The sequence below is a fragment of the Ascaphus truei genome, chromosome 3 (assembly GCF_040206685.1).
Source record: "Ascaphus truei isolate aAscTru1 chromosome 3, aAscTru1.hap1, whole genome shotgun sequence".
NCBI lineage: Eukaryota > Metazoa > Chordata > Amphibia > Anura > Ascaphidae > Ascaphus > Ascaphus truei.
The window spans coordinates 333,546,781-333,574,031 of record NC_134485.1 but is presented as its reverse complement, the minus strand read 5'-3'; the positions used below and the strand labels follow the sequence as shown (position 1 = coordinate 333,574,031).

The 27,251-nt window shown below is 43.6% G+C and overlaps 1 protein-coding gene across 2 annotated transcripts; it reads right to left on the bottom strand.

Annotated features, from left to right (window-relative positions):
- Positions 1 to 193: 193 nt before the first annotated feature.
- Positions 194 to 26,399, bottom strand: MARS1 (methionyl-tRNA synthetase 1). 2 transcript variants are annotated; one of them, XM_075591535.1, is made up of 22 exons: positions 26,185 to 26,399; positions 24,524 to 24,614; positions 22,943 to 23,021; positions 22,604 to 22,738; positions 21,812 to 21,887; positions 21,203 to 21,375; positions 20,030 to 20,142; positions 19,814 to 19,930; positions 18,451 to 18,654; positions 17,732 to 17,933; positions 17,106 to 17,180; positions 16,013 to 16,183; positions 15,745 to 15,840; positions 15,043 to 15,160; positions 14,094 to 14,307; positions 12,025 to 12,156; positions 11,834 to 11,938; positions 10,607 to 10,790; positions 8,905 to 8,976; positions 7,818 to 7,844; positions 2,198 to 2,308; positions 194 to 512 (listed from the first exon to the last, which is right to left on the bottom strand). In XM_075591535.1, exons 1-22 carry the CDS (start codon positions 26,285 to 26,287, stop codon positions 360 to 362), a joined length of 2,751 nt encoding a protein of 916 aa, XP_075447650.1. In that variant the 5' UTR covers positions 26,288 to 26,399; the 3' UTR covers positions 194 to 359. The 2 variants fall into 2 exon arrangements, with proteins under 2 accessions (XP_075447650.1, XP_075447651.1); XM_075591536.1 differs by lacking the exon at positions 7,818 to 7,844 and having other exon boundaries at positions 26,185 to 26,398.
- Positions 26,400 to 27,251: the final 852 nt, after the last annotated feature.

The following is a 27,251-nucleotide window of genomic DNA, read 5'->3' as shown; positions in this document are numbered from 1 at the left end:
GGCTTTAGCCCACATGTTGAAAGTACAGAGCATCCAGATCTTTCCCTAGTCAGAAATACACTAAGGCTTGCAGCAAGCCATGCAATCCTATGCAATACATTACAGTTTATAGTACCAGTTGCTTTGTTATAAACACAATTAGCATATGCTTAGATTCGGAAGGGCTGAATTTCACCATTAAAATAAACACTCCTTAAAGAATGGCCAAAATATTTTATTTAAAACAATGTTCCCAGTTCTAACCCTTTCACTGCCATAGGCAGACTAAAAAGGTTTCTCTTTACAATGCATCCCAGACCCCTCCAGTGGTGAGAGTTTGATATATTGCAGGTTTTTGGAGAATTGGTTTCCCAGGGTGTTCATTTCTTTTTCTTCCCCTTCTGAGCAGGAGGCGCTGGAGTTTTTCCCTCAGCTAGTGCCAGCTGATTCTTCAGTTCTAGCAGCTTCTGCACCTCGCTCTCAATCACAGATTTCTCTGCTTTCTTGCTTTTCAGCTCCCGCACGTGCCCACCCTAAAAAATAAATCATTGTAAACACAGGTGTGGTTTGTTCCATTATGCCCCATGTCAAATATAGGTTCTAATCACATCTCAGCCACTGCCAGGACACACACTCCTAGGACCAGAGAGAATAAATGGTAGTGGCAAGTCTAATGGGTGACTGACTCTTTAAAAAGGAAACCAAATGACATTTAGATGTTAAATTGTTTTTGCTCACTCTGGCCTTAAAGGATCAGTCACTTCTAATCTGGCATGGACCTATTTAACTGGTTAACCTGTGCCCTTAGGACACCACCTACAGGTCATGAGGGCTGGTGGCCCATGTGACATCCTGTGGACAACACCATGGCAACTTCGCTAGTGTCCCAGGGGAGATTGTGTTCATTTGTTTGCATCATTTTGTTTGTTCGATGTCGCGTTTACATCAGTACTTGCCACGGGATCACGTGACTTGCTGAAAGGGCCATGGTACATAAATGTAACATGCCTTCTGGCATCAGAAAGGATACAAGTAGATATGATGCCTTCAAAATCAAACAAAAGAACTTTTAAATAAAACATTATCAAAGGCTAATGTTTCCATTGTAACTAAATTGCTGTGGAAGGTTTTGATTACATAAATGTTGCTCTCTCTCTTCAGAAGACTTAGGCGACCTGTATCCAAACAGGGAGCAGTGTGATGGCTTGTCTGCCAGTTTCAGTTCGTTAGTACCCTGATCAGCACCATCGCAGTTTAAAGGAATAAAACTATAAATCCACAGGTACATTTCCTGTATTATTTTTTAATGCAACTAAAATGCCATCATTATTAAATAGAAATAAGGGAGAAGTTGGTAAAAATAATTATTTTGATTCCTGTAAAAAAAGTTTTTAACACTTTAAAAAAAAAAAAAACATTTTCCTTTAAAGAAGTCTACTAAATAAAGTTATTTGAAATCCCCTTTTTCTTGCTGGCTATGTGGGACTACCCCTTGGAGGGGCCTGTCCAAAGCTAATGTTGGAATACCAAACCTAAATTTTAACCTTCAATTAATTAAAATAAAATGTAAAATGCGCAGTTCCTGTGATTTAGAGAAATATGTAGGGTAAATAAAAAGACCATGCAATGCAGGTTTTGACTACAAGATCTGTAAAACTAATACAGGGTCACCCATTGAAATTAGAGGTAAGGAGATAGCACCAAATAATAATAAAGAAAGGTCTTCTTTACAACGTTAAAATTGCACTTTGGCGTAGCCCTTACTTGTAAAGTAATGACACATTTATTGTAGCTGTTTATTATGTTTAAGAAATATGTGCATATTTTTCCTACAAAAGGAAAAGGTATATGGGGCTAGAGGTTAACCGATAAACCACGGAGCGATTAATGGTCATGCCGTCGGATTGTCCTTTACAAACATCGGGAAGGATATTTATTTTTCAAATGTTACACAGAGTTTGTCTGCCTTCCTCTGAGTGATCTAACAATGGTATTTGGCATCTCACCCAGTTTTAGAATGGAATAACTGGCTGAACTCTATTCCTGAGTTAACTGGCATGCAAGTCAATGGCAGTGAATGCGGGAACACACGGCGATATTCCGTACAGAAGCATAGTGAATCACAACCTCTGTGCATATTCTGAGCTACTTGCACTGTTACAATGCCATATCTTGTCATGCACTGGGTGCAACCCAGATACAGCACCATTGACCTCACCTGTTTCTCGACCTCCTCCATCAGCTCCTTCACTCTGTGCTGCCCACTGGCCTTGGGAATGTCCTCCACAGGAGCTCCAGTGCCTGCTGCCACCTTGGGCTCAGCTTTCACCTGTGGATATTAGTGGACATGTCAACTCGCTCTGGGAAAGCTTCACGCAGGCTGTCACTGTATCTGGAGTTAAATCCACATGGTGCGATTGCACCCTGAAAAGCTTTAATTCTGTACAGGAGCACCATCCTACTTGGCTGTTCATCAATGTGTAACTAAAAACAGATAATGTATACAAAGCGCATGGGCTATGGTCTGTAAAACACATTTTAAAAGGGTTTCATGGACCATTCCCAAATTTAGAGCGGGCCAAGAACTACAGACTGAACTCCTAATTTAAAACTTTCCACTATGTGAAAAAAGCACAGCAACAGACTAATTACAGGCTCAGTGACAGGAGAATGAGGGCATAGGCAAATCCAAGGTATCCATCCTGCTAATGGATTAGGTTAGACATATTTAAAATAATGCATACTTCTACACCCGTGCACCCCTCTGCTAAGGGTGCTGGAAACACACTGCCAGCTACTCAGCAGACACATCCCACACAATACGGAGACCGAGAGGCTGCAATCTGCCTCTACTCACTCTCCTCTCTCAGCCCGGCATAGAGACAGGAAAGACAGATCACAGCCACCCAGCCTCCAGCCCACGCAGGATGCACTCTGTGCAGTGGACATATTTTAGGTGTGTGGGAACTTGGGATGTCAGAGGGGGGCAGGCTTTGTTTGGGGAAGAAGGGGATGTAAGAGGGGGGCAGGCTTTGTTTGGGGAAGAGGGAGGTGAGAGGTGATGACTGTGGGGAGGGTGAAGGTGCGTAGTTTGAGCATGAGAAGGGGAGTCATGTGCGAATGAGGGGTGGGGCAGAGTGTGGTGTGGCTACGCAGAGGTGAGTGGGGTTAAGGGTGAGGTGTATGGAGTACAACAGAAATGGGATGAGAAAGGGAATGAGTGCTATGTTACAAGGGGGGGGGGAGATTGAATGGAGAGTGTGTTGAGAATAAGGGCGAGTATGAAGTGCTAGAGGGGGAGAATGTGGCGTGTGTAGGACGGGGGTAAGTATGGTGGGTTTGTGCATATTAAGCCTCGATTATACCACGAGCTGCAGGGCGGCGACGCTATCCTGTGATGTCACCCTGCGCTGCTGCCGAGCGGCATCTTGATTATACCGGGGAGACAGGAGAGAAGAGATGCAGAGGCGTGACCATGAGAGGTTCGCTCTCATTGGCTGAACCGCTCACGTGACGCTGCCGTCACCTGCCAGAAACACTGTAGCAAATCTCTTCAGGAGACTGCCGCCCCGCAGCTGCACACGGCGCACTGGTATGTAAACCATCAGCGGATATCAGCCGTTTGTTTTCCAGCCGCGCGTCACTGGCGACTTCTGGTATAATCATGGCCTTGGAAGTGCTCACTACAAACATGTTAAATAATGACTTCTGCCCAATCTCATTTTTGGACTACTGTTACCTTCCTCTCAATTATTTACCTATGCCTCTACCTCCCACACGTTCTCCCCTCCTTCCTAAATTCACGATTGTTTAACGTCATCTCCAATCTTCTCTCATCACATCCCCCATCCTTCCCACAAAAAAAATCCAGTAAATTTCCTAATCTTTCTTCCTCTCCTTAATATTACTCCTATGTGGAGACATGTCCCCTAATCATCCCCTTGTCTACATACCAATCCTCTCACGTCCCACATCCTATCCCAAAATCTCCTTTACACCACTCACTGTTAACTACTCCAACCTCCTCCCCATTACACCTGCAGCTTCCCTTTTCTTGTACCCTATGGAATGTAATATCTGTCTGCAATAAACTAACAGATATCCAGAACTTAATTTCCAACTCACTCAGCCTCCTAGCCATTACAGACCTCTCAGACACCGCCTCCCCTGCTGCTTTCTCCTATGGTGGTCTTTCCCTTTGCCAAACACTCAAACCAGGGAACAGACAGGGCAGAAGAGTAGGCGAAATACTTCCCCCCCCCCCCCACACTGCACATCATGCCCCCTTTCCCCCCCCTACCTTTCATCCTTCGAAGAACATGCTGTCCATCTACTTCTCACACTTTCTCTCCATGTTGCGTCGTCTATCGCCCCCCTGGATCAGCCTACATTTCTTGACAAATCTGTTGCCTGGCTTCCTCACTTCTGGCAACCCTACTGTCATCCTGGGAAGCCTTAACATACCTATTGATAATCCCAATGTCACTTCAGCTGCCCATTTTCTCTCCTCAACATCCTCCTGTCTCTCCAAATAGACCACCTCCCTTACTCACTGCAATGGACACTCCCATGGCCTGTTTTTCTCTTGCTTATAACTCCTCTAATATGCCCTTCTCTCCTCTCACCTCCTAACCTTTAGCCTCACTCTGCCCCTCTGCAGCCTCCACAACACCTACTTCTGCAAATACTTTCAACCTCGCCTCCATTCAAATCTATACCCTTTCCTGCCCAGACCTAGCAGCCTATTCATACAACAGTACACTTTTAAACAGCCCTAGACAAAACGGCTCCTGTCATCATACGTCACCCCCCAACAATTTAAGCCATAACCATGGCACATAAACCTTACCCACTACCTTCAAAAAGTGCTCACGCACTGCTGAACATTTCTGGAGGATATGATGCTCTAAAGCAGATTTCCTCCACCATAAATGCATACTCTCCTCCTAGAAACCTGCCCTTTCCCTTGCCAAGCAAACCTCCTTTTCTTCATCCATACCAAGTCTTTCCTCTAAGCCGCAACGTCATTTTGCTAAATTTAACTCCTCTGCCCAACTGCACCACTTTTCACCCTCACAACCCAAGACCTTGTCACCTACGTCACAGATTAGCTGGAGTCTCAGACATGACATCTCTTCAGGACAGGCTCCACATGCAACACATTGATCAACCCTCAGCTCATTTTTCTGTGTGATTGAGGGAGAGGTCTCTGTGGTCCTCATCTCACCCTACAGATTTTCCCCTTGACCCTATTCCGCACATCTCCTCAAATCACTGATGTACCAAGTCACCTTTTTAAACCTCATATCTGCACATTCCCATCTTCCTTTAAAACATGCACCCATCACATCCATTCTAAATAAACTCTCGGCCCAATCTCTCTTCTTCCCTTTGCCTCAATTTACTTGTATGTAACCGCGCGACACTCTCCAAGTCTCTGCTTGACTCTTTGCAATCTGGTTTCCGTCCTCTACACTCCGAGACAGCACTAACAAAAATGGCCAATATCATACTCAGAGCTAATTCTGCTTACTAAATTCTCCTGTCTCTCTGCTGCCTTTGACAATGTTGAACACCCCCATGTGCACACACTCCCCTCCATTTGGCTTCCGTGATACCAGGAGACCCTGATTCACGTCCTACCTATCAAACTGCCCTTTCAGTGCTTCCTTCTCTGGTATCTTCTCTACACTCTTTTCTGTTGGGGTCTCACAAGGCTCTATTCTTTGCCCTCTGCACCTATTCTCTTGGTGAACCAATACAACCTTTTGGTTTTTATTATCATTTCTATTCCGATGATACCCACATTTTCCTCCTGCCCTTTGTCACCAAAAGTCTGTTCACAATCTCATCTTGGATGTCCCACCACTACCTGAAGCTCAACATGTCCAAAACAGAACAAATACTCTCGCTCTTTCACGGACACCCCTACACACAAACTCACTCACTTTCAATAATACCACAATCTCATCAACACCCTCAGACAGGCTGCCTAGGGGTCATCTTTGACTCTACGCCTTCCTTCATTCCGCCTATTTACTCACTCTCCAAGTCCTGACGTCTCAACCTCTGAAATATCGCTAAGATACGTCCTTCTCTCACTCATGTCAACTAAAATCCCAATTCACTCAGCCACCTTGTCCCACCTTGACTACTGCAACCTTCCCCTAATCTGCCTCTCCCAACTCCAATCCATCCAAAATGCTGTTTCCAGACTCCTCTACCTCACTCACCGCTCTACTTCTGCTGCACCACTATGAAAATCCCTACACTGGCTTCCCAGATCCTCTAGAACCAAATTTAAATCCCTAGTTTTGACTTGCAAAGCTCTCAACAACGTTGCCCCCCCTAACAGCTCAGCTCTCACTCCCAAATATATCCCTTCCATTCTGCCCATGACATCCGCCATCTTTTGACCACACTTGGGCTAGAGGCCGTACTGTAAGTTGCATCTCTCTCATGTGCTTGGATGCAACTTAACGCTCGAGTGCATTTTATTTCTAGAGTATCTATTCTGTATAATAAAGGATTCTACACCATTACAGGGGGGTGTCGGTGTGCACGTTTCTACATATTTTTTTTCTCCAGGAGAATCATCTTAGTTTATTTGTTTGCTATTATGTATCTCATCAGCACATTTTGATATTGCTACACTTACATTTTTAAAAAAAAATAAAGTTGTAAAGTTTGAAAATTATTTTTGGTATAGTTATGCAGAAACTACAAAGGTTGTACCACTCCACCGCATCACATTTCAACTATAGTTATCTCTGCCTACTCTGGATCTAACTGTAAATGAAATCCACAGGTTACCAAATGCACAGTTACAAACACAGGGCCCATAGCGCTAGCCACACCAGGCAGACAAGCTTTCACACGCTCCATGTATGGATGTAGGTCACTAACCTCTCCATTGCCTCAATTCTCCCAACAGACAAGGAAACCACATCTTTTCATTTTGCTGCTACTCAGACTTTCATGCTGAGAAAGTGGGAGATTCCTGTACTGAGTCAACAATGCAGCTGTGCTTCAGCTTGACTAGGCGGCTTGTGAATGTAGGCATGAAAGATTAATCACGCTGTCCTTTCTCCTACAATCTTGTAGAATAGGCACTACAAGGACCAGGTCACCATCAAATATCCCAGAGATGTGGAACCTGAACCCTCCGGTTCTAGACTGCACACGGAACAGGGTTTAAATATAGCACAGGACTACTTCAGTTAGATAGTGTTTACACCAGAAGGGCTGAAAGGTACATTGCAATGGAGGATAGGGATACAGTGCATTATCCACAGGGCCAATGATTTCTGTAGAAGGGCACAGGCATAAGCTTATAGGGATTCATATTGAAGTGGATAAGAAGCAAAATGTGACAGCTCATTTGCATGTCTTTACCCAGAATCCTTTGTTACTGTGGAAGCACAGTATGCTGTGCACTTATGGGCTAAGGCAGGTTTGGGGACCTGTAAGACAAGATGTCTTTTTATTATTATTGTTGCTGTAGAAGGGTACAAAAGAGAGTCTGGCAACCAAGTAGATGGACTGTAGGAAATATAGAACCACTTATAAATGTATCTCTGCAGATGGCTGTAAAGAAACATCGTGGCAGCCTGGGGTATAAATACTCAAGAGCTTTGTGCAGGATTATGGATCCTATCCCTGCATGGGCTGGATGATTTTGATGACTGCCAGTCAGCCGGGGAATGATACAATTGCTACAGTTTTTCTGCAGTGTAATACAACTTTTTAGACAAAGGATGACGGGGTAAAATACTGCAGGTTAAGAGTCGCACATGCAAATTAAACACAAACAATTCAACATGCAGTAGTAAAAATACCTGAAGGTCAGGGCTGCCGACTTCCAGCTAATACAAGAAAAAAAGGCAGAGCAAGGAGACAGAAAATAAGGACAGAGGCTACCGAACATACTGATCAAATTAACAAGATCACTGCTGAAGACCTGCACAAAACCAATGAGATTCGTCTCCAACTAGTCCAATGTATCTTCAGTTACAGCCCAGTGATTGTTCAGTTAAATCCATCACAGCTTTGTGCCTTGCAAACAGTGACTTTATTATAGACTAACCTTCCAGTTTCTATTACCCGATACTATAATGTGATGCAGAAGCTGCCCTATCAAAAACCCTAACATGCAAGTGGTCTCACAGAGTTTGGAGCAATGAAAAGTACATTATGATTAAGGACCTAAAACAGTTGCAGCTCTGAGCTCACGCCCATGGCATACACTGGTACCAGATCCTGGGCCATAAAGCAGTGTTACCCAGAAAGTACCGTGATGGCATAGATTGAAAGCCCCAACAGAGGGACGATGATACAAAGTCTAGACATTAAAACCCAACTTCTAATCCCTTCAATAGAAATACATGTTCCCATGCAGAGCAGGTTCTTGCCACCATCTGTCAGTGCTCATATACAGGCATACCCCGCATTAACGTACGCAATGGGACCGGAGCATGTATGTAAAGCGAAAATGTACTTAAAGCGAAGCACTACCTTTTCCCCCACTTATCGATGCATGTACTGTACTGCAATCGTTATATACGTGCATAACTGATGTAAATAACGCATGTGTAACAGGCTCTATAGTCTCCCCGCTTGCGCACAGCTTCGGTACAGGTAGGGAGCCGGTATTGCTGTTCAGGACGTGATGACAGGCGCATGCGTGAGCTGCCGTTTGCCCATTGGGCGACATGTACTTACTCGCGAGTGTACTTAAAGTGAGTGTCCTTAAAGCGGGGTATGCCTGTACAGCACTGTATTCACAGCTAGCGCATCATACAGAGCATAAAAATAAACTAGCAATCGTAATAGCCCAAAGGCAGAATAAATAATAGATAACACAGACGAAAAAATTATCACTATGTCATGTCAAACAACTGTATCACAGAAGACCTTGCATCTGACCTGTCCACCTCCAAAGCGTTTCCTCAAGGACTCGATCTGGTCGTTATCCAGCTTCTGGAACAAAGGGCTCACCTGAGGAATCAAATATGGCAGCATAAGAGTGGTGTGATCACAGCACCAGACACTGCCTTATGATGCTGCAATGTCAAAATGATAAAGCCAGCAAGCCACATTACACAATGTTTTAGGCTGTCCAGTGTGTGGCATTGCTCATGCTGGGTGTGTAAGTAATGGGTTTGAGTAGAACATTGGGGGCTGGGAATACACAGAGGAACAGAATAGATAACCTATATAAATGTGTGCTAAATAATTGGGACAATATTGCATGCAAAATACATTTGGGTAATTTACCATACCATATACTAAATGGAGACTAGATATGGTACGGGGGGGGGGTATTGCTCTGTTGCAGATATTGGTCTTTGGTTTAAACTCTGACTGTTTATACATAATCCATCTCCAGAGAATTCTCAAATGACCTTTTTTCAATTTAAGGGCAGACTACACACGAAAACTTTACATTTGTTTGATTTCATATAAGGCAATAACTTTGGTAACTTTGTTGACATTAAATGCCCAGACAGTTGCTTGGTACCCAATTCTAGTGCATTACCCACTTGAGATCTGCTCCACAAAAGGAGCTGTTAAACCTTTCCTGCCAAGATAACATTTCTAAACTGCGTGATTGGGGGCTGGAACTAGAGGTGCGGGGGTTGCTGCAGCCATTCCCTCCCGGTATATACACGTGTTTACGTTAGATTATGTATGTTACTGGTGAAACGCCCCTTTTATGAGGTTACTAGAAGGATAGTATATGCTAGGCCCCACCCTGTGTTGCCATAGGGATACTGATGTCACAAGGAAGTATTTAGGATAGTAGGAAGGTTTGGTTCCTGGAGTACAAGAGGAGAGGAGCCTCGGGGAGAGTAGATAGGGTTATGTCCATAAAGTAATAGAAGAGACCAGGCCCCCCTTATCATAATATAGATAGGGACCGTGCCCATTAGGTTAAGACCCCAGAAGATGGCTAGCGGAATCAAGCAGGTCCTAGAGAGGAGAAATTAATACGCCACAGAGGGCCACCGGGTGTCAGTGGATCCAGTTGAATGGCAGATCCATATAAGTATTTGTTTCAGCCTGTGTGGAAGTGGAAGTTCCCACACAGAAGGGGGGAGGGAGGGAAAAAAAAAAAAAAAAAAAAAAAAGAAGTACAACAATCTTCAGCTGCATAGAACCAGACAGGATCCCAGTAAGGGCTCAGTTTAAACATAGTATAACGGACAACACTCTGCAGGGGGTTGGTGGCAGGTCCAATTCCAGTAAAGTAACCAAGCAGATACGCCTCACTCGGAGTGAATAACCACGACAAATTAGCACAATGTTGTCGTGTGTGTGATATATTCCCGTGCCTGGGGACATGAATAAAGACTGATGCACTACAAAAGTTCCTGGCGCCCATCATTTTTACCCTTGCTATCGCATCGCCCAACATCCTGAGTCAAGGTAACCTATATTGAGTAAACAAATATTGCACACCAATGTAATCTCCCTAGAAGCCTGACAGGGAGGGTTACACCGATTTTGTATGGACAGCATCCACACCTAAAATAAAATTGTTCCTACACCCCCATGTGTTATCAATTGGAATAGCCTCTGCTACTGTACTCTCCTTACAAGTGCAATGCGTATGCTGCATACTCACAGCTCCGATATGATGCCCACTAAGCAGGGTACAGCAGAAGTCACTGGTCAGCACTCTGGCTTCATGTGGCATCAGTAGCTGATCCTGGATCGTGGCGCCGATTGTTGGCATGTAAGGTTGCAGCATGACAGAGAGCAGGGCCGCCATGTTTATAGCCACTCCGGTCACCGTGCCTGCACGCTTCCTGCAACAGGACAAGTGAGACGGCTCAGACAGGACCGCTAGGGTAAACCACTACTTCCCCCGGGTGTTGGAGTAATGGCTCACAACATGAGATGGTGTAAATCCTTATTTTTGGCTCCATGCTAGGTGACTATTCCTGAAAGAGAAGCGCTGTGGCTAAAGGCCTCATCTGATGTGAGCACATATTTATGTTGTAGCTCAGCACTTCTCCATCTTATTTGCATGGTGGCACCCCATCTCTTTTTTTTTTTTAACATAAAAGGAGACACCTTTACTCCTTTGATGCCAGGGTTTTCTATGTGGGAGATAAGCGCATATAAAATACCTTACAGTAAAATGAAGGTAAAACACATTGATGCTGTGTAAGTCACCCCCCCCCCCCAGCAATTGGGTGATGAACGGTAAGAAAATGAGCAGCAGCAGCAGCAGCAGCCCTGGAATATTTTGAAATAGCCATATATACCGTGCATGGAAAAAGAACCAACGTTCAGTCCCTTAATGATGCTCCCTCGTGGCACTGAGACGCAAGTTCCCTTTCCATGCACAGTATATGTAGCCTTTTGAAAATATCCATGTGTTGCTTTCCTTTCCTTATGTAAAAGCGATGCCAAGTAATTGGACAGATTGGAATTTACAATAAAAATCAATGATCAGTTTCTATTTTCTGTTTTAAGTTTAGGGTTGTAAAATTCAACAGTTTGTCTTGTGGTGTAATTTTAGGGAATAGTCCCGGCTTGTAACCTACCGTGGTCCCTGTAATTCACTGCGCCAAAACACGTAATTAATCGGAATACATATTACAAGGTGCATTTATGGGGTAACAAGTTCTTATTGTATATTGGGCAGCAATCTAAATAGTTTTGTCCTAGCGGTCCCTGCAGGAGCACTAAGTTAATATGGACTTCAGATGGTGTGGGGAGTACAGATAACATAAGCCAAGTACCTGTGATAAAAACAAACCTCTTCTGCTGGAAGGGGTCCGCAATACACCACAAAAACAGAGGTTAACATGCAGGTCTTGCGTTGTAACAAAGCCTAACTTACTGGTCGTGCTGGTCCCCTTTGATGCATTTCCATGGCTCGTTAACCTGGATGTACTGGTTTCCGTGGCGAGAGATGGTCAGAATACACCGCAGGGCATCCCGGATGCTGAAAGGGTTTAAGAAAATGGTCAATTCAGCCGGGCAGTTGCTGCCCTCCATGTTGTCAGAGACTCCTTCCTCAGGGGGCCGTACCGAACTTTCTCCAGGAGCTGGTTGTACTGGCGAAGCTCTGCAGTGACCTGGGCCAGAAGCCTCTTGTCTTCGGATGTCAGTACCATCTCAGGGACAAAGCCATCGAAAAATTTCTGGACAAACATACCCGCCCTGCAGTGAAGAGAGGGGATTAGGGTCAGCCCATGTGCCGATGTACCAATCCCTCCAACATCAAGCACAGCAAAGCATTTGGCAATGTTCCCCGTCGTAAATTTCTCCCATGCGCAGGACGGGGGAAAGCTGCCGGCCATGTGTCTACGTAGTCCTTCTGCACTTGGCGGCACCACCACAAAGTGCAGGAGGATTATATTGTGGCCGTGGGGAGGAGGATAGGTTGTGAGGCTATGAAAGTGGGAAGAACCTACTATTCTCACTCAGGAGCATAAAGCCAGTACCAACAGGAAAACTTAGAAGGGAAAAAAAAAATTACACACATCAGGGTTGGACAAGAACAAAAAAAAAAAAAAACCACACGCCCAAAATAACGATAAATATATTTGTTAAAATAAGTCTGAAAATGTTCTAGTAAATCAAAGTAAATTTTCTTCAAATTTACTAGAACAAAGAGCCCTTCATTCCCAAACCCTTTCCATGTCTGCACTTCTCAACTACACTGCTCTCACCCCCACATCCCATCCTTCACCTACACTGCTCCCACCCCCTCGTCCCATCCTTCACCTACACTGCTCCCAACCCCCTCCTCCCATCACTCCCCTACACTGCTCCCACCCCCCTCCTCCCATCACTCCCCTACACTGCTCCCACCCCCCTCCTCCCATCACTCACCTACACTGCTCCCACCCCCCTCCTCCCATCACTCCCCTACACTGCTCCCACCCCCCTCCTCCCATCACTCACCTACCATCACTCCCCTACACTGCTCCCATCCCCCTCCTCCCATCACTCCCCTACACTGCTCCCATCCCCCTCCTCCCATCACTCCCCTACACTGCTCCCATCCCCCTCCTCCCACCACTCCCCTACACTGCTCCCACCCCCCTCCTCCCATCACTCCCCTACACTGCTCCCACCCCCCTCCTCCCATCACTCCCCTACACTGCTCCCACCCCCTCCACCCATCACTCCCCTACACTGCTCCCATCCCCCTCCTCCCATCACTCCCCTACACTGCTCCCATCCCCCTCCTCCCATCACTCCCCTACACTGCTCCCACCCCCCTCCTCCCATCACTCCCCTACACTGCTCCCACCCCCCTCCTCCCATCACTCCCCTACACTGCTCCCACCCCCCTCAACCTGAGATACTTCATTTAAAAAAAAAAATATTTCATTTAACACACACCCCAACACCCCAACACACTCCCTCCCTTATTGTTCCACTTGAAATCACTTTTCAATGTTTGCTCAGCTGAAACGTTACATTGCCCAAACAACGGTTCAGTGCCACAGCATTATGCAGCCTGAGGTGGCCACAGAGCCCTAGATAATCTCTGGTATGCACACCGGTAGTATTCAGTTCTAAAGAGCAACAGCTTTACCTTTCATATTCTAAACTCTTCAGTCCTACAATAGATCAGTGCATATATCGGACCTTTTCCAGTCTAGATAGACCCACTGCTTTGTATCCTTCTCATTAACCAACCCATTCTGGCCACGCCTTAATATCCCCAGGTCTAAATGATCGAGGACTGCTGTATTTCCTCACTATGCAGCATTGAGAGCACAACACTCCCCATCCCTGCAGCAGGACCCAAAATTAATGGTGTTTACCAACTGCAAGCACAAAAGAATTGCATCACATTTATCAAAAGGAAAAACTCCAAGTACTTTCAACCAAATTCATTTCCTTTGATAAACATGGTGCTGGTTTTCTTTTTCTTTTTTTAAAACCTGGTTTTCCCCAGTTTTGCACCCAGGAGACTTGTAATTAACCAAGTAAATAACCCATGGCTTAGATCTACAGGAGATCCTATTTCCTTGCACCATTCTGCAGAGACAAACCGGATTGCTTTTAGGCTTTGCACTCAAAAAGCAGCCACAACAAAGCTGTGTTACACCCCCCGCCCCCCCCCCCCACTAGTTCACTACCTGTTGACAAAGTTGCCCAAATTGTTAAGAAGCTCAGAGTTATTTTTTAACATCAGGTCGCTCCAGTTGAACACACTGTCCTGTCCCTCGGGGCGAAGGTACAGCAGGTAGAATCTCCAAATGTCAGCCGGGATACCGGTGTCCTTTGCCATGTCTCCAAACACCCCGACCCCCCGACTCTTCGAGAACTTCCCATCCTCGTAATTCAAGTATTCTATTTAAAGACAACAGAACAGAGTTGTGAAATGCTGCACATACAACCATATGATTGCTAGAAAGGACAATATGTATTGTGTTCCTACTACTTTTCAATGTTCGTTTTGCACCACCCTTACATGCTCATGCAGAACTTCTCTTAATAAGGGTCAAATTTGTTTTGTGAACATTATGGGATTCCACAACCTCATCAGAAGCAGTGAAGGTGGGGGAATTCCACCAAGGCACAGATATGCCTTATTAAACCCAAAGTTTACGTTTATACACTAGGGGTCAGATTCACCTGGCTCTGATGCATTGTACACTGATCAGGCGTTAACGACTATTGACTTGAATGGCAGTAAACGTCACATCAGGGTGCGAGATCCTGCATCGTAGGTTAGTGAATCCCCAAACGAAGAGGCCGATTCTATCAATTTCAACGCGGCTGATCGTAGTGTGAGCAGCCAAGCTCTCCTAAGCAGGTCAGAGTTCATAGAAACAGTCCATAAGTCTGGTGGAGCCAAGTCTCTTTTTGCACCTTATTCGCTTCCCACTTGCAGAAAACAATGTCTGCTTTTTCTCCAACCTTGTTATTGAAGGCTTTTGTATTCACTTTAACACCGTTTGGTCTAGAATCATTATTTGCAGTAGCTGGTCTAGTAAAGGCTTAGCTGAAGATTTTTATATTTTAAGCCCCCCCCCCCACAACTCAGTCAGGCGCGTGTAAATGTATTACTTTCATTGAACTTACCAGTGGCTATAAGATGGCTAACCAAGGTATAGTTATCCTCAACTCCGAGCAGACAAGACGGGAAGATGACACTATGAAAAGGAACATTGTCCTTTGCCATGAAGTTATAAAGCTGAACCTAGACGGGGAGGGGGAAAAAAATGTGAAATTAAAGCGGTTAAAAAATAAATAATTTAAATTTTAAAAAAAACTAAAAAAAAAAAAAAAAAAAACACACATTACGTAGAAATGGCCAAGGTATAATTTAGGGCAATGGTTTACAACTTGTGTTCCCATGGTGTGTCAAACTCAACAAAAAAACATCTGCCTGGCAAATATTTTACTTTTCCAGGCATTATATATTTTGCTATATTTCATACTCCAATTTGAAAAACTTGACAATATAGAACCCTTTTGTAAAGCTTAAAAACACAATATATATATATATATATATATATTTTTTAATATTTAAAAATAATCGCTTTAGAGGAAACTTGGAAAATACTACTGCCAAAGGAGAGGAAACCAAATGACAGAAAATTGATACATAGCACAGCTTTGGGTGTATGCTTTAAATCACTACAGAAGCAGCTCTCTCCATTCCAACAAATGACTTCAAAGACACACACTTGATAAAAAGGCCAAATACTGTACATTCCCTTCCCAGCACCCTGACACACGGATAGCTGCAGCTGATCCCAGGGGAACTTAGAATGTCATTACCTGCTGAGGATTCTTCCACCACTTCTCCCACTGATCGGTATAGTTGGCTGTAATAGACATATAGCCAATTGGAGCATCGTACCAGACATAAAACACCTGTAAAAACAGAGGTAGTGGTTATGCTACAATACAGCAAGATGTGAGCATGTGCCTCATTATACCAGCAGAATCATGCTTTACTGACAGCATGTAACGGTTCTCTGATTTAATGGAAGGTGTGACCGGGTGATGCATGATCAAGAAAGTGTATATATAAAATCCCAGTCACCTTATCTCTGAAGCCATCCAGTGGAACAGGAGTCCCCCACTTGAGATCTCGGGTGATGCATCGTGGTTTCAGACCATCACGGATCCAAGAGCGGGTTATGTAGCGGGCATTTGACGTCCAGTCTCCGCACGCCAGGGACTGGTCCAACCATTTCTGCAGACGCTCCTCTAGCTGTAAGGGAGATGGTGCACACTGATCAGAGAACAATGTTGCTATGCAGTACATATAACAAACTAGAGTGGAGGGCTGTCTGATAAATATATCAAATGGAATTATTCATTAAAGTGCAACGATGGCGATCAGGGCATTGCTGCACAGAACCTCATTCAAGTCAATAGGAGTTTCCATGCAGTAGTGGGGAGGAAAATGGGAGGGGTTATTGGCGAACTTTCAAATGCCAAGTTCTATTAGTCATCTTTGTCCTAGAAAAGTATACATTTCTTCCAATATATGTGATCATTTGTAATGGACCAAAAAAAAAACAGAAAAAAAAGTGTCCCTCATACACAAACAGGCTTTAGAAGCTCTGTGCACCAAACAGGTCTGTTTAGGTGTACACCAATCAGAAGTGGATGCTTTGTACATCCTATTACACCTACAAACATGGCTTTCATTTAAGTTGCACCAAACTGAATGCATCGATTCAACAAAATCGAATCTACCTTTCTCATATTGGATATTATTAAAGGCCTTTAAAATTTGTTTATCCCATTACAGAGTCAGATAGAAAGAAGGGGCACACGGACTGTCCCAACTGTAGAAAATAATGTGTCAACATTCGTCCAGAAAGCGACTACAAAATTCTCCCATTGGATGTTCAATATTACGGCTCTAAGGAGATGCCGATGTAAAGGGATGAGGGACGTATATATCAATTAGCTTAGGGAGAGAACAGAATGAATATGTATGTGGCATAGTCATGAAAGATCAACAAAGAGCCTCAGGAAACATATCTCCTTATCCGAGACATAAACATGACCATCACAGCACAGCACAGCAGTAACATCCCATTGCCGGCATCTTTCCACTGCATGATGACAGACAGACAAGACTTGTATCCCACTACCCAAGAGGTGTATATAAAGTGCCCCACCTTTGGCAGGTCCAAGAAGAGATGCTCGGAGGATTTAATGACAGGAGCTCGCTTACACACTTTGCACTGAGGTTTCTGTAGAAATAAAAATAATAACATTAAAAGGAAACCCAGAGTTCCCACAACTTCCAAGCTTGTGAGGAGGCATCACACACAGGTGCAAGGATACTAGTTCCCTGTTAAGCTGTAAAACCCAATCTGTTTATGAGAAGGGGGTCTTTGGGAGATTGAGCAGTCAGCTCAGCCAGTGAGGGAATATGCTGCAGAAGAGCATTTATCTTTGTACCGGTCTGTGCTACTGTTTGGAGTTTATCCTTCTCACACAACTGCCAAAATGTAATGAGCCACAGGAACAAGTGCACCGATTTGCCTCATCGCCTTCGAAAACCAGTGTTTGGCCAAGATTTGCACATGCTCCATAATAAACACTGAACAGCACTCCTAATCTATCTTCACTCATACAATATATCTGGCTGCACATAAAAAAGGAGATTGGCAGATCTCTGTTCTTTGGCACAGCCACAAGTTTTTTCACGGAGAACCAACGATTAATACAAGGGATTTGAAGCAAGGATATACGGTCAAGTGATCTTTTCTATCCCACAATTTCCTTGCTCTGACAATACCTTCAACTCCACTGCATTGATAAGCTTCCCACACTTGTCACACTGGTCCCCTCTGGCCTCTTCGTAGTTGCAGAAGGGGCAAATCCCTTCCACAAAGCGATCAGCCAAGAACCGCTGACAGGTCTCACACTTGAGCTGCTCCACGGTGTCTTTGTGCAGAAAGTCCCTCTCGAGAAGACGGTGGAAGATATCCTGGGCAATGCTAGGGATAAAGAAAGCACAAAACAGTATGGTCAGGGAGTGTTTTATGTGACCGGTTTTGGTGCAGATTACCCCATCTAAAAGATGCTTTTCCACAGACTAACAGCATGTGCCAGACACAGGGTAATTATAGCTTTTCTCAAGGTCAGACAGACAAAGTAGAGATAAAGGCCTAGATTTACTGGTCACTATAAATTAACTTCACTCGAACGGGTCATAAATTGACTTGCGCTTAATAGTTCTTAATAAATATGGTCTACAGTGTATTCAAATCAATACACTGGATCAACACACGGAGGTAAGCCGACAGAACATTTAACAGGACTGAGAAAGGATGCCCTGTGAAGGGAAAACTTTCAATAGTTCTTTGTATTTTTTTTTCTTTACTTGAAAATCTGCAAAGTCAAGAGAGGCAACATAGCAAAGTATCTTCGTAGCCATCCAGACTCCCTTTAAGAAAAATGGTGAATTACAGTAGTCAGTCTTGAAGGGAATGTACCTTATTTATGGTCACTTACATAGTCTGGTGTTGGGTTGTTGTCCTGCCGAAATAATCAAAGGAGATGTTGAACCATTCGTATATGGCGGTGTGGATAGCATTGTACTTGTCGCAGATCTGCTGTGGGGTCAACCCTTCCTCCATAGCTTTGGTCTCTGTGGCAGTGCCATATTCATCCGTCCCACACACGTACAGAGTGTTCCAATTCCGCAGCCGGCAGTACCTGGCCAATCAGAGGAGAGTATGAGAATCAATCTGCCGGTGGAAGTGGGATATCAGAGGGGCGTTGCAGTAAAGAAATTAGCCATCCAGGGTTTTATCCCAGAAACTTTTGTATCACGAGTGTTCTTTATCCGTAATCTAGCTGGTCAAGTGATTCTCGTCTCCTGTTCATTTCTATTTGTCCCACCTATACAGTAAGTCATTTAATACATTGCGCTGTTCAATGTATTTGGAGCATCACCGCCCGTGAGAGCATAACCAGCTCCTTTTAAATATTAAAGGGGACTGAACGTCCGCTGCAGACATACAAAGCCAGCTACAAACAAACAAACATACATACATACATACAAACAAAGGAAGGACCCTTGTATTTATCACATGAAATAAAAAGATACAATTTCACAATGCTCAATTAATCTAGGGTCAACTCATCTTGGCGACGGCGATTGTATAACTTATGAACAATCTGATACACCTCACTTAAGCAGGGGATTTGTTCTCAGCATGTTCTGTACCTACATTTCGAATGGTTCTTGCAAACAGAGTACAGATGGAATACGCAGCAGGAAGTACAAGTACATATACGTGAGCGTGTGAGAAGAAAGCAGAAATACCTTTACTGAACAATGCATTGCATGCAAACACCCAGTAGAATGATGGTCTTTTGGCCAAAGTAAATGAGAAGATGCATATTTTGTATTATTAGAACTAACCACTGAGATGTTATCTAGCTTTTATGCCTTGGTGTAGGACTATACAAGAAGGTGTTTCTCATTAGCACACGCAGCATTTTAACATTTTTTAACCAAAGTGAGAACATTTTTAGTTTTAGAAAAATATGAGAGAGAAGGTCCTATTTAGAAAACCTGGATCACAGGCCTATAGTTTAACAACATTTAAATACAAATATTTTTACCAAGTATAGCTGGGAACAAGAAAATGAACAGAGTACATTTATCTCTCACAACCTCAATTACTGCAGTGCATCACATAACAGGGACCCATATCAGTGCCCAAGAGGCATAGGGCGACTCCCCTGTTGTGTTTGTTTACACTGTGGAGTGTCAGTTCAAGGTAACAATCCCACAGACAAAACTTTAGGCAGACCCCATGCCTCCCAATTCCATCCTCTAACCACTACACCACCATGTTCTGCTCACCTGGCGAAGACGTCAGCGCTGAGCACAGATCCGATGATGTTCCCCAGGTGGGGCACGTTATTCACATAGGGCAGAGCACTAGTGATCAATATGTTCTTCTCACCTTCCAAAGGGAGGCTGGAAATACAGGAGAGGACAAGATATGGTCTCAATTTCCTTTAGCAGTAGAAGCATCCATGATACCCATTAATCAGAGTGTATGTCACATGGACTCACATGGGATGCCGACGCTGTCTTGGCTTTGGAGCATCAGCGAGACCCCTGACCCATGCTTCAGCAGCAGCTGCAATATCCTCCTCGGAAAGGGTGCGAGCTGCTGTATCTTCTCCCTGTGTAGGGAAAGTGGCATCTATGACAATCAAACATGGTACAGCTGCTCAGAGGCAGCCGTTAGATGACAGGGCCATGTGTATGGGTGTTCTGACTGTTAACGAAGCCATTAACAGCTTTTATTCAGCTGCTGGCCCATGCACTGAAGGATTAGGCAAACATCAACAGACAGGAACACAACAGATTAACTTCATGGCTAAGCCACACCACACATCACCTACTTGGACACTTGTAGGAAAGAGGCAATGTAGGCAACACAGCGGAGAACCACACAAGCTGCCTCTATGTACACTTACAACCATGGAAAATTACAGGCCTTTTTTCATCGGAGGCCAAGTAGGTTATCTGCAGTCTGACCAGTTGGAGGTCAAGAACAAGCAGTTTTCCAATACAGGAATCACAATCAATGCAAGGGTCAAACCTCAGCTACCCTGGTCTCACTTAAAAGAAGTGACCGTATTTATTAAAAACATTCTGGATATTACAACCATGTGTGAGATCTCTGGAGCCTACCAACATCTAAAACTGCAATTCCAAGCCATGTGTAAAAAACTGACTCCCAGAGAAGATGACCTATTTGATGTACAGATGCAACTATCGGTTTTGGCGCAGATTTTGAGGAATTCCATGAACATGTTGGGGAAAATCCTCAGCCTAGTCCGTAGACTAGGATTAACACAGTGGCGGCCCCTGCGCCTGAATGGGACTCGCGCTGTTTGAGTTCTGCCGGGCTGCGAGTCCCATTCAAACACAGGGACCCCTGCTGTGTTAATCCGATGGGCCATTACAGCGTCTATGGACTATGCTGCAGAGTGTTTGCGAGATGCTTGTGAATTTGCCTCACACGCTGCCTCAAAACCGGCAGTTGCACGTGTATCTGGAAGTTGTTCATTCCAAAGCTCTGCAATAAGACCCCATCACCAATTTCCCAGTATCTTTCCACCTCTTGTACCATGTCAGCTCGCTTTAAAGGTGGGTGACTAGGAGCATGGTGTTCAAACCTGTCCTTGCTACAAAGTCCATGATCATGGCTAAGGAGGCACGGCCACAATGTTTTACCTCTTGCTCATTGCAGGAGAGTTTGTTGGCCGAGAGCACTGGTGTTGGCAGTCTTTGGAGATATGGTTTGAAGACAGAGGCTCCTTGGTCCTTCAACACGGATTCAGCCGCTTTCCGACACTGTTCTAATTGACTTATGCTCTGAAACCAACTCTTCAAGGAGGTCAGCTCTTCTGCAGAATGCATAAACAAAGATTAAATTAGACATGTGGTTGGGGACAGAATTTCACAATATTTTCGTGCCATTAGTATAAAAAGTAAAAAACATTCCCCCCTCCCCATAATGAGCAAGAGAAAGTGAAAAGTAAAGGTCCCTGTGTAGAGCTAAATTTATCCCAGATGCTAGTGGCTAATCCAGTTAGGAGGCCATCAAACATCTCCATAATCATTTCACTGCACTCTCACCATTGGAAATTACACTTCTGAAATCAAAGGCAAGTAGAATTTGTTACATTTTCCAAGCTTCATGATTGGGTTTAAGTGTGATGTACAATGTCTATGATGTGTTATAAATTAATAATAATAATAATAATAATAATAATAAATAAAAAAAAGTGTAAGGAAACAGATTAAATATAACGCATTACATTTTACTATTTTATATGGTACCTGGTATACTGGCCACATCTATGATCAAAGGACAGATGGATCCCCACACAACAATATCAGCAACAGATAATGTTTCCTAAAAAGAAGTGTGTTTAATTGAAGACATAAGCCTAGTCATTAAAAAAAAAAAAAAAAATGCATCCATACAAAAAGTTTTGCAGTCCAACAATAAAATGTATATTTTATATTGAGAGAGATAAATGGGGACTGCGAGTAGCATTGACCCCCTTGCTTCTTATTCTCAAGACAGGATTAAATAGTAATAGAATTAAACATTTGTTCATATGGTCTCTCCTTCCTTCCAAAAAGTGATCGACAGAGAGATGGGACCTACAGCTCAATGCCCAGGACGCCTGAGGCAGTGTGGCACAGAATAAAGGGACCTATTTCATATTATATCTAATCAGCCACCATATTGGGCAATTATGATCATATCACTGTATACAGAAGGTTATTCATACAGTATACATTAAAAGACAGCCCTCTGAAGCATCGCATTCAGAGCAAAACTTTTCCAAGAAAGTTAACAGAGAGACTAACCCTAGTTCACAGTGGTCTGTGCATTCTTCAATAGAAAAAGTAGCCCTCACTGCACTCCTCCCTTAAACAGTATTAATATATAGTTAAGGTAAAATACTCTGATCAAGACAAGCATGTGTTTCATATGATTGGGCAATGTTGCAGTGTCCATTTGAGGTCAGGCACCAAAACGAATACATCCTGAATTATTTAGGAGTCCCGACTGCCTGTAATACCCTGTAAATGCATTAGCTAGAGGAGATCGGTACTCACGCTGATGAGATAGGTACATTCTTTCTTTGCAAGGCGTTGATCAAGGTGGCTCAGCGATGTCTGAGTGATCACTAGAGCATCTTCCTTCTTCTTCCCCTGTACCACATGAGAATATAGTGCCGCAGAGACTGCCGGCTACAGATGGGAGACACCCCAAAAATATCAATTAGCAAAAGCCAAAAATGTACACTGACCACTTAACAGCAGAACATATTGTAGGCTCTGTGTGCACCAGTAGTTAGCAACTCACCTGGTATATAGGATTAAAAAAAAAATACATTTTTAAATCATACTAGAATTGTAGTCAGCCGTCCCCAGATACCTGTTCAGATTACCCACCTGAAGCTCTTCCGCTTCCCATTCTAGCCACTGATTGCATACATCACTCAGGTCATTCCCAGCGGACAAGAAAAAGTACCTAAAAGAACACTTAATTACTTAAAATGTTTTATTGTTGCCTCTGCAATTTATACCCATTCGTCAACAATAGTGTCCTGGCACAAAAAAAAAAAAGCCTACAACTTAAGAGGACAACCGAAACATGTCTTCATTGTATCAAGTTTCGGGAAGCTGGCATTTGTGCACAGATCGGTTTCAATTCTGAAAGAAAACACACTGGGCTAATTCACAAACTATTCACCAATGTCTATTTTTATGTTTCACTGCAAGTGCCAATAATAAAATAAGAGGTATAATGAAATACTGCAACAAACATTTTGTTTACTGCCCGAGACACAGATATTAAAAAAAGTTACTAACCAAGATCGCATAAAAGTGCCATTTCCAAAATCATGCATGAGTTACAAGTACGAATCATTACAACACAAACTGGCCCTTTGAAACTTTTCATATCCAGCAAGGAAAGACACCAAGTTGCCCTAAGGCTCATTAGCATTGCTTAATTAATATGTTGTTAATGCTATTATCACTTGAGAAGTCTGCAAAGTAAATGCTCTTCATTGGACAACATGTTTCTAGCAGCAAAGTGTTAAACAAATTGGTTAATGAAACAGATCAGTGACCTCTGCTCAGAGTTGTACTCCAGTCTACACTCTTCCATCAAGACCATTCCTTGTGATAACCAATGGACATCCGGATTAAATATGAACTGGATTTCATGCTAAATGTATTTGTAGTACTAGGATTAGCTGTAAATACAGAAATCATGCAAACAGTATTAACCTTCAGCGCGTCCTTATGATGTTGCAGGTGCGACAGGCTCTGATGAAGTGGCCAGCCTGATCAAAACGGAAGTGAAGACCCCCATTGTGCTATGTGATCGTTCCTAGAGCCACCTGACCCGGTCACTAAAGGTTAAAGCAGCAATCCCTCCCCAGAAGCCTATACAAGTTTAACGCAATGTTAGTACTTGCCCTGAGCAAGTCCTTTAGTTTTAGTGTTAAAAACTTAATATTTCAACTGTTCATATCTGACCAGCAAAGAATCAGTTTCCAAAAAATATAACATTGAAAGCTCAAGAGATCTTTTAAAGTGCACTAATATGCAAGAACAGCCATCAGCGCAGACTGCGGCTTTAAACATGTCAATCATATTTTGGATACCAAGATGTCCGTAAGCTTATGTGATTTCTTGACACTAACATTTGCGACATAAAATACAGGCAGAGAGACATTGGGGGATTTGAGAAGTCTTGAAGCAGCCAATAAATGGGAGACAAATATGGAGACCGTTCTATGCCCCTCCTCCTCCAAAGCAAAACTGGGCATCATCTATTGCACGAGTGGCCAACTCCAGTCCTCAAGGGTCACCAACAGGTCAGGTTTTAAGCATATCCCTGCTTCAGCACAGGTGGCTCAGTCATTGACCCTGATGTATTGGGATGACCGTTTCAGGATTACGTTGCTGTAAATGTGAAGCATTCATGCGAAAGAGACCAGGGGAAGCCGACAAAATACTTACTGACAGATTGCATTAGCCGAGAAGAGATAGTTTCCATTATCCAGTTGTAGGGCTGGCAGCTTTGGCTGAGACAGAAAGGGCACAACCTTTTCTGATGAGACAAGACATCCATTTTTAACAACATAAATGGAACAATAAACAGGTTAACAAAACCTGGGCACGTTATACAAGTATTATTTTAACACTGATTCTGATAAGGTCATCAGCTGCACAAGCTTTAGGAATAACCAGTGCATCTGTACAGGTATGAATGGTCAAACTGGCCATGTCTCAGATATCCATAGCCAACTAAAGCCACGTTGTATGACAGGTTGATTTGGTTCAGACTGCCCCCCACCTTTCCCAAAGCATCCCAAGATCTGTAACCCCATATTTTGTCATTAGGAACCTGGGTCTAGTCAGAAACTTATCACAGCAAAGACCATGAATTTGTATAGTAGGCACTGTAAGGAGGAGGCATCCTACAAAATTCACAATCAGTAGCTACCAAAAGGATGGTACCGTGTTAGCCCGTAGTGATCTGCACAAATATTACTCTGAAATGATTTATCTTCAAATTGGTTATCTGCTGGAGTAATTTACAATAAAGTATGTAATGAGAAATAGCAATGCAAAGGAACATTGAGGGTTTTGTTTCAAGGCAAATATGGAGCAAAATGTATACAAATTGCATCTCTCTGCATCAGCATATCAAGATCTCTGCTCCAAGTTTTGCAATTTGCAATCAGCTTGTAATTTAGGGAGTGTCAATAGGATGAGTTTGTAACAAAAAGGAGAGGAAGTAGGTGGTATGATACCTTTTATCAGATCAACAAGTAGTTGATATGAAGGACCCCGAGAGGGTTGAAAGCTGGTAACATATCAGGTACTCTCTCCTTTGTTACTACATGGAAGAAAGGACCAACACGGCTACCCACCCTTTTTTGCCTAGGATGGAGTTACGGAAGAGTTAGTTACATGATTCACAGATTAAAATGAGAGCAGACGTTATTTACCGATAGTGTTATTGAAAACACTAGTTAAGGAGACAACACATGTTTAAATGTTTAACACATTCCATTGTACCCCAACAGGGGTAATTGCATCTGCATATCAAATGCTGCATCTGCGTGCGTCACTTCTCACAATTGCAGAAAGAAAAAAAAAACATATGGTGTAAACTCCTCAACCTTAATCTGCTTCAAATATAAGAAACTCTTCCTTTTGATGTAAAAAAAGTGCAAAATGCAGCGGTGCATCAAAAACCAAAACGTCTATTAGCACTTTTTATTTTATTTACATTGACTCATCTCCCCCATTATGTTTATTTTCCAGTTATTTGGACTGTGGTTAACTGGGACTAGTGATCTAAACGCTATCCGTCCATCCTTTACACTCATGTAAACATCACAGAATGTAAAAGCTCAGGGGGGGGGTGAGGGAGAACTGACTTACACCGAGAAGCTTTAGGAACAGGGGACTTTCATGTGAGATAAAGCTGAAAATGATCCACTGAAGGGATGATTAGCAGTGAGTCTTCATACTAATGATGGACACTTTGGTGCAGCACCCCACCCAAGAAATTGCCCCTGCACTCCTGCCTGGGTATGTCCTTCCTCTGCACATTGTATACTCCAGAAAAGCCATGTGTGATTTCCAGCCACACAGCGCCCCCCTCTTACCCTCCTGCTGTAACCTCGTCACCTCCACATCCCGAGAGAAGAGTCCGGCAGCAGCCAGCACCTTCACCCCGTGCGGGTTCCCCTCGCTCACGTACAGCTTCATGCCGGTGTAATGAATAAACCCAGCCGGCACAAACTCTCACAGCCACAGCTGATGCAACGCAGCTCAAGGCTGAGAGACACGCATGGAACTCGAAGCATGCCGGGACTTGTAGTCCCGCGCACATCTTGCATTGCGCTGCGCTGACAGGAAAGCAAAACTACAACGCCCGACATGCAACACGGGGAGAAAGTACAAGCACTAGAGCGCATGCGTACTCAGCTCTGGTGGGTGTGTTTCTTTAGCCCATAAGCACCTGTCAGCTCCCTGCAGATGAGTTGTTGTAGTGATTTGCAATAGAGACGTGGATGTTACATGTCCTCGTTTGGATATAGCGTGACTCACTGAAGGGCAGCCCCTCTCATTGGCTGCACCAATTGCATTATTGTTTTTAATCGTCTCTCTAATTGCTGCGAATGTATTTTCCAAAATGTTATGTTTTCACCCCAAATTAGGTGCTTTACAGATAACAAGTAAATATACATGTAAAATTAGCCAGAGGATGTTTGGGTACCCACAAATAAATTAAGAATTAATGTGCATGTAAATGCATATAGCAACTGTGCTAACACAAAATAATGAGTAAAATGTTTTTTTTTAAATGCTGACTATTCGTATTGGGCTTCATGGGACCACTTCGCATCTACATTTTATTCGTATGGTCAATTAAATAAAATATGTGTAGCCATGGCTGGTCCAGACTATACTTGCTGCCTCCTGACATATAAGTCCTAGTAGCTACAGATAGTGGCAGGCTATCCTGTGGGGTTAACCCCCTCCCCTCATGCTGCTTCTCTGAGTGACAGGGGTGGAGGTAAAACTGGGTTTGTGTACAGCCAATCATGGTGCAGACCTTGTGCCCTCTCCCCTCTGTGCCTTAGAGAGGAAGTGTTCCAAATTATAGTCATTCCAGCTCTCTCCCTAAGGGGGGTAGAGGAGTGGAGCTATGAGTTTCTCCCAGCTAGGA